Source organism: Diaphorina citri, unplaced genomic scaffold (assembly GCF_000475195.1).
Source record: "Diaphorina citri unplaced genomic scaffold, Diaci psyllid genome assembly version 1.1 scaffold265, whole genome shotgun sequence".
Lineage (NCBI taxonomy): Eukaryota > Metazoa > Arthropoda > Insecta > Hemiptera > Psyllidae > Diaphorina > Diaphorina citri.
In genome coordinates, this window is record NW_007377702.1 from 296,324 (window position 1) to 304,258 (window position 7,935).

The 7,935-nt window shown below is 34.5% G+C and overlaps 2 protein-coding genes across 2 annotated transcripts in view; one reads left to right on the forward strand and one right to left on the reverse strand.

Moving 5' to 3' along the window:
- Positions 1 to 4,052, reverse strand: part of LOC103506838 (THO complex subunit 2) — a gene marked incomplete at its 5' end in the record, with an annotated part of 40,446 nt that extends 36,394 nt beyond the window's left edge. Inside the window, 1 exon segment of the mRNA XM_026821815.1 lies at positions 3,808 to 4,052. Coding sequence (XP_026677616.1) covers positions 3,808 to 4,052 — 245 coding nt within the window.
- Positions 4,053 to 5,147: 1,095 nt separating this feature from the next.
- Positions 5,148 to 7,774, forward strand: LOC103506848 (THO complex subunit 2-like; the record flags this gene model as incomplete). The annotated part of the gene is made up of 4 exons (XM_017443051.2): positions 5,148 to 5,401; positions 5,729 to 5,802; positions 7,259 to 7,350; positions 7,745 to 7,774. Coding segments are annotated over exons 1-4 (246 nt in total), but the record flags the coding sequence as incomplete, so codon positions are not given.
- Positions 7,775 to 7,935: the final 161 nt, after the last annotated feature.

Here is a 7,935-nt window from a genome sequence, read left to right on the forward strand (position 1 = left end):
ATTTTGTGCCATTATTTCAGGGTTTATCCCTATGTTTCCGGAGATACAAAGGCTGGTACGCCCCCCCGAGGTAACATGGATGGAGCGGTTAGTGAATCTGCTTTATCAATTGACCTTTTCCTTTTCTTTTCACTTCTTTCTTCTTCTTTTAGAGGTCTTTTTTCCTTTTTCTTCTCTTTTTACTTTTTACGTTTTGTTTATTAATCAAGGAGGTTAGAGAGACTGGATACCACCAGCGGTCCAAGTGCGCGTTATTTTAACGCACATGATTTTACGTTATTTGTCGTATTTTATTTAACCCTCAACCGTAAATCGAAATTTAGAGAGTGGGGGTAAAAATCTCGAATACTAACTTAAGTTGTTGAAGCCAACGTCAGTAGTGCAGTGGTTAGCATGGTGGGCTTTGAATCTGGAGGTTGGTGGTTTCAGTCCAAGTCAAGTAATGAAATTTAGCATAGTGTAAAGCAGAGAACAGTAGGTATTTGTGACAAGCAGTTACTTAAATCTTCTCTTTTTTTCTTCTCCTTTTCTTTCTTAGAAATGTGCAAGTACCTACATAATTAGAGTCACATTTTCTCTTGGTTTCAGCTACAAACAGAGAAAGTTCAATTTGTTCCGAGAGGAGAGTGAAGGATTTTCTAAGCTGATAACAGATCTCAAAAATCTCGAAGTGAGGATAATCAGCTGAGAGAGAAATGCTTAACAGCCACCTTCCTGCTCAACAGCAGGTTGCCTCATGGACAAAGGATACCAAATGATTTTTGACAAGAAGATAATGAGAGAGAGTTAATGATAGGGGGGATGCTGATCAGGTTAGAATATTTTATATTTTAAAACTTTGAGTACCTACTCAATGAATTAGTTGGGTCCATAAATATGGTTTCTAATAATCCCTATAAAGCCTCGAACAGTTGCCTGAACAATTTTCTTAACAGTATCTTTCTTGATACCTATTGAATGTGATACAAAAGTCTTTGAAGAAAGTAGTAATTGTACCTCTGGCTTCAATTAATAGTCCCATGACATCAATGTCAATAAGTCTGTACTTCTCTTTGTAGAAGGATACAGTGGGCAGGTAGATATTCCACTTTTCTTCATTGACCTCTTGGGGTTGGTCACAATAGATCAGTTGCGCTTACTTGTGTGATGTTTCAAAGTCATAGAGCAGGAAAAATGAGGACCAACGGAATTTTTCTTTTTCTATCACAATTGGTCTCAAAGCGGATAGTGGGATCAAGGATGACACCTTTCTTTGTCTTTTTGTCAATCACAATCATGTCAATTCTCCAAAACAGATCTCATGCGAGCCCACACCAGTGGAGAAACCCCAGAGAAATGTTTGGAAGATGTTAAGTCACTTATTGGTATGTATTTAGATTAGATTCGTATAAGCTTAACCCATCCTTTAGGGCTGTTCGCCCCTACACCTAAGCCTCGGAGTGGGCTTTTTGTGTATGGAGTTAAGCTGCTATCCCCGGGCCTTGATGGAACCTCGAAGCACCCTCCCAGAAAATAAAATAAGGGTAATAGAAAGTAAAAAAAGAATGATAGGGTGAATGTACCAGTAGTCGACTTTACACCAGTAGTCGATCACTCGGTCATGTTTAGTTAATTTTAAGCTATAAACGTATATTAATAACGCGCACTTGGACCGCTGGTGGTATCCAGTCTCTCTAACCTCCTTGATTAATAAACAAAAAGTAAAAAGAGAAGAAAAAGGAAAAAAGACCTCTTATTAAATAAAAGAAGAAGAAAGAAGTGAAAAGAAAAGGAAAAGGTCAATTGATAAAGATAAAACACGGGTAATAAGAGTCCTCAAATAGGATTACAAAGTTTAAATAAAAGAAGAAAGAAGTGAAAAGAAAAGGAAAAGGTCAATTGATAAAGATAAAACACGGGTAATAAGAGTCCTCAAATAGGATTACAAAGTGCCTTCTATTGTTTCCGTACCATGCTCATTGTTACCTACCTCGCCATCACTTAGCATACCTACCCAGGTACTTCAATCGTTTTGACCATGACATCGGTAGTTGTCAAAGTACCAATGTTTCAAGAACTCTACTGCAGCTACAAGAAATGGATCAGCAAGAACCCTGACAGTGCCACCAACTTGGAGAGTACCCTCAAATGGGTGTCATGGTATCTCACAGGTTCGTAATCTAAATTTTTGTCCAGAGATATTATTGAATTTGGTACATCAAAAACCGCCAATAAGCGGCCGAAATGCCGCCATGTGTGGCACCAATCTTAATCAAAAGTTTCGTGTCGCATCCTTGTCACATTTGACAGCTGCATACCAAATTTCAAGTCTCTAGCTCTTACCATTCTCGAGATATTTTGTTTACAGACAGACACACAGACCAATGGCTGAAACTTTGTATTTAGGCTCTAGGGACCTCAAAACGTGTTTTGGCCATCTGACCATCAAAAATTTGACCTGATTACATTACTTTCCTTCCTATAGGATAAGGAAAGTAAAAAGGAGTTTTCACAATTAGAGCAGTGATTAGTGTTATTAAAGGGTTAGGTTAAATACAAAAAAGAGCTTTCTTTCCACTATTGTGGATTCTGCTTAATTACCTACCTTTTAGGTAATATTTATATTTTTCCATTTGTATTTCAGGTTGTTTGAGCTCCTCGAATGCTAACCTGTTGGCTGAACTTGTGTTTTCCCTATCCAAACTTCTTGTCCTGTTTAACGATCGAATCATATATTTAGGTAATATTTATATTTTTCCATTTGTATTTCAGGTCGTTTGAGCTCCTCGAATGCTAACCTGTTGGCTGAACTTGTGTTTTCCCTATCCAAACTTCTTGTCCTGTTTAATGATCGAATCATATACAATTCACTTGTTGTTGACAATAACGCATCATCCAATGACAAACACAAATTCAAACTCTGGCTCACTGTGTTAGAATACAGTGAGGTGTTCATTGAACTTTCCATGTTCAAATTGTATGGGAGCTATGGAAAGTGGTTGGCCATTCTTGTCATCCAAATTATGAAGTAAGTTTGAAGAATATTCATTGGAGAAAACAAAATAAATGTTTGACTTAAATTACATAAAAGAATGCTTTAAAAACAAATGGTAAAATATTACAAACTGAGAGAATATTTCAGACTGTTTTCTTATCTTGAAAATGATATATCAGGCATGAGTCATAGGTAGTTGTTTGGAGAATATTCATTGGAGAAAACAAAATAAATGTTTGACTTAAATTACATGAAAGAATGCTTTAAAAACGAATGAAAATAGTAATATTGAGTAAAATATTACAAACTGAGAGAATATTTCAGACTGTTTTCTTATCTTGAAAATGATATATCAGGCATGAGTCATAGGTAGTTGTTTGCATCAAAAACCATACAAATGGAATGAGTGTGTAAATGAGGTAAGTAGACCTATGTACATAGCTGCATGTAAATATTTACTTATATTTTGTGCTTTGTCTGATTCTGCAGGACTGTAGCAAGGATATCATTACTTTGCAGCAAAGAAAAACTATTGATAGAGCCAATTCAAATTCCACCTCTAGATCGAGAGGACCTGAATAGGATTCAAAGCCCACCGTGCTAACCACTGCACTACTGACGTTGGCTTCAACAAGTTAGTAAGATAAGTACAAAGAATGTTGACTCAATATTACTCAATAAATATGTAGATATCACTTACTATAACTTGGTCTTCACTTTAATAAATTTCGTGCTAACCACTGCACTACTGACGTTGGCTTCAACAAGTTAGTAAGATAAGTACAAAGAACGTTGACTCAATATTACTCAATAAATATGTAGATATCACTTACTATAACTTGGTCTTCACTTTAATAAATTTCGAGTAGAAATTCCTATTTGTCAAGATTTTCATTTCTTGCAAGGAATCTATCTCCAGTCGCTCCTTCATGAGCTTTTCCGTGACAATCAGTTCACTTGCTTTGATGATTGAACTCAGGTTGACTCGCTCCTTGGAACTTTGGTCAAGCAGAGATGTTTCGACATCAAAGATATTGAAGATGTCAAGTATAAGTGAATTCATGTCTGGATGGATGATCTGTGAGTAAAAGGAAAAGAATGGTGAAGATTCCGTTGTTAGGTAGGTAAAAAGAGTATTGTTACAAACCTCCTAAAGTACATAGTTATTTTCTTCTTCTTCTTCTTCTTCTTCTTCTTCTTCTTCTTCTTCTTCTTCTTCTCTTTAAGGGTTTTTCTTCTATTTAGTTCCTTTGGGTCTGCTTCTCTTTACTGAGTGAGGTAATCATGGGGAGAATCAGTATGTGACTTTTTTCTTTGAGCTATTTAAGTAAATCCTATTTGTACTTGTTGGACCACTAAGGAAATGAAAAACAAAAAATCTTCAGTTACATATATTGTACCTAGGTACTATACCATTTCAAAAAATCATTACTTGGGGAAAAAATCCTTTTAGAATAAACAATCATTGATTCAAAGCGGATAAAAGGATCAAGGATGACACCTTTCTTTGTCTTTTTGTCAATCACAATCATGTCAATTCTCCAAAAAAATCAGCTGTTCGAATTAACCGAGAAAAAAATGGCGACTCTATCTTAAACCGAAGTCCAGAGCTTGGTTTAGTATGGCAAGAGGGGAAACGTAAACCTAAAAAATGGTTAACCCCCCTCACTTCATAAACACACTTCCATGTGAGGGGAGGTAGTGACCTTGACTAAACCGAACTTCGGTTGACGGTTAAGTGTTAAATAAAATGCTCAAAATTTTGATCTTTCTTTTCATCTTTATTTCTTTTCATCTTTTTACTCTGGAGTCTGGATAGAGGCGGAAAGTGAATATCCCGTCTGAACACAAAATAGAAAAGGCAGGGGAGGAAGAAGAAGAAGAAAAAATAAAATTAATAAATTTCTTGGCTTCATATTTATATTGTGCGTGTACTTTTCCACCACTTTACAACCTCCTCGGATCAGCGATCATGGCGCTCCAGCGTGGAAATCCTTGTACTAAAAAGCTAAAAACTCAAAACAACAAAACTGAAAAGTTTTGGAAAAGGGACATGAAATTTTTGATTTTTGGAAAATTTGTGAATCGGAAAATCGAAGAATTTTTGCCACTCAAACTCATTTGATTTTACAGTAATTCCTCTTTAGAGATCTCTTGCTCAAAACAACAAAACTGAAAAGTTTTGGAAAAGGGAAATTTTTGATTGTTGGAAAATTTGTGAATCGGAAAATCGAAGAATTTTTGCCACTCAAACTCATTTGATTTTACAGTAATTCCTCTTTAGAGATCTCTTGAATGTTGGAATGTTCGTAGAGGAAATATAAAAGTCGGTAAACACTTTTTAGACCCAGAGACACCGTTTGGCGGAGGCTCAGTCATGGCTGACACCATGCTCAAAAATTGGGAGAAATCAGGGAGGAATGATTTGTGAGTATTGTTCATACTACCTAACTTTAATTGGATTTCTTTATTTTTATAATACCTTTGATTTCTTTTAATACCATCATGTTGACTAATCTAACAGCAAGATAATAGTGGTGGATGTGTTGGATTGAAGAGGAAGAGTGATGTCATGCCCAGCCAACAGTCAAGTCATCCATGTCAATATTAACTTATGCACAGGCACAGATTCTACAAATATTAACAAAATTTGACCAACAAGATGAGTTTATAAAACTCACACTTTACTATGGTTAATGTTCATTTTGAAGTTTCAGTAAAGTCTGCAACTGTTGGCAATTTGTTTTGTTTCAGCCTCAAGAAATGTAAACTCTATGTAGCCTCCTGTTCAGGATCTCTTGTCCAAGGCAAAGATGGTGAATTGACTGGTAAGAAAATCCTATTTATAAATAAATAAACCTTTATTTGGTGGTCATTTAAAGGCACAATACAATACATACTTATAAGTTTAGAAAAACATACAAAGAGTTATCCTACCTATCAATATAACCATTATACTTACATGAAGTATTTTTAAGTTCTTCCCATTTGAAATACCTATATGCCAAAGCTCAAAAGCTCTGTTGCACCAAAGAAATCAACTGCTATTCTACTTAGCCTCAGGTATACAATTCAATGTCAGGTAAACCTGAGACAGACGGAACTGAGCAAGTTAATAAGTCCCATTACAAGAGATATTTTGCATACATTGGGAAAAAGCTGTTTAATGAATTACCTCCTGACATATAAAATGAAAATAATACATTGAGATTGAAGTGTTTAATTAAAATTTGGCTAAAGATAAGCTAAGTATCTACGTCAAAATTTTGCTGATAACAATATTTGATAATCTTCAAAAAGTATGATACGAACTTAACCTAAAGATAAAATGACATCTAATTAGGGTGACTGTACCAGTAGTCGATCATTTTTCACGTTTTTAAGTTTCAAATAGCTCTGGTTCTATTGTTGGACACTGTTATATTTTAATTTTGGTGTCAAATTAAAGCTAAGACTTCAAATTTTTTATGTATCTTATTACCTAAAGATAAAATGACATCTAATTATCATTCTTTTTTTTTATTTTCTGGCATCTTTTCCTTCTCTATTTTCCCCTATTAAATATTTTTTTCTCCTTCTTTATTGTTATTTCTTTTAATCTATTATGTAATCTAGGCTGTTCATGAATAGATCTAGGCTGTTCATGAATAGATCTAGGCTGTTCATGAATAGATCTAGGCTGTTCATGAATAGATCAGTTGCACTTACTCAGGTGATGTTTCAAACTCAAGAATTAGTTTCCTTATTGCTCATCTAAGTTCGTTTAAATAAAATTTGGCTGAAGATAAGCTACCTACATCAAAATTTTGCTGATAATATTTGATAATCTTCAAAAAGTATGATAAGAACTTAACCTAAAGATAAAATGACATCTAATAATCATTCTTTTTTTTATTTTCTGCCATCTTTTCCTTCTCTATTTTCCCCTATTACATATTTTTTTCTTCTTCTTTATTGTTATTTCTTTTAATCTATTATGTAATCTAGGCTGTTCATGAATAGATCAGTTGCACTTACTCAGGTGATGTTTCAAACTCAAGAATTAGTTTCCTTATTGCTCATCTAAGTTTCATTCTTTATCTTTGTTGATAGACATAATGAAGGATGTTTATGATCTCATGTCCCTTGCTGTCAAAGGAAGCATGAAGAAAGATGCCATTATCAGTGTTCTAAATGAGGGCTGTTCATGAATAGATCAGTTGCGCTTACTCGGGTGATGTTTCAAAGTCAAGAATTAGTTTCCTTATTGCTCATCTAAGTTTCATTCTTTATCTTTGTTGACAGACATAATGAAGGATGTTTATGATCTCATGTCCCTTGCTGTCAAAGGAAGCATGAAGAAAGATGCCATTATCAGTGTTCTAAATGAGCTTTCTGTAAGTACCTAATCAATATCAATGATTGTTTATTCTAAAAGGATTTTTTCCCCAAGTAATGATTTTTTGAAATGGTATAGTACCTAGGTACAATATATGTAACTGAAGATTTTTTGTTTTTCATTTCCTTAGTGGTCCAACAAGTACAAATAGGATTTACTTAAATAGCTCAAAGAAAAAAGTCACATACTGATTCTCCCCATGATTACCTCACTCAGTAAAGAGAAGCAGACCCAAAGGAAGTAAATAGAAGAAAAACCCTTAAAGAGAAGAAGAAGAAGAAGAAGAAGAAGAAGAAGAAGAAAATAACTATGTACTTTAGGAGGTTTGTAATAATACTCTTTTTACCTACCTAACAACGGAATCTTCACCATTCTTTTCCTTTTATTCACAGATCATCCATCCAGACATGAATTCACTTAAGGTAATGAAAATTCTTTTTACTCTGGAGCCTGGATAGAGGCGGAAAGTGAATATCCCGTCTGAACACAAAATAGAAAAGGCAGAGGAGGAAGAAGAAGAAGAAAAAATAAAATTAATAAATTTCTTGGCTTCATATTTATATTGTGCGTGTACTTTTCCACC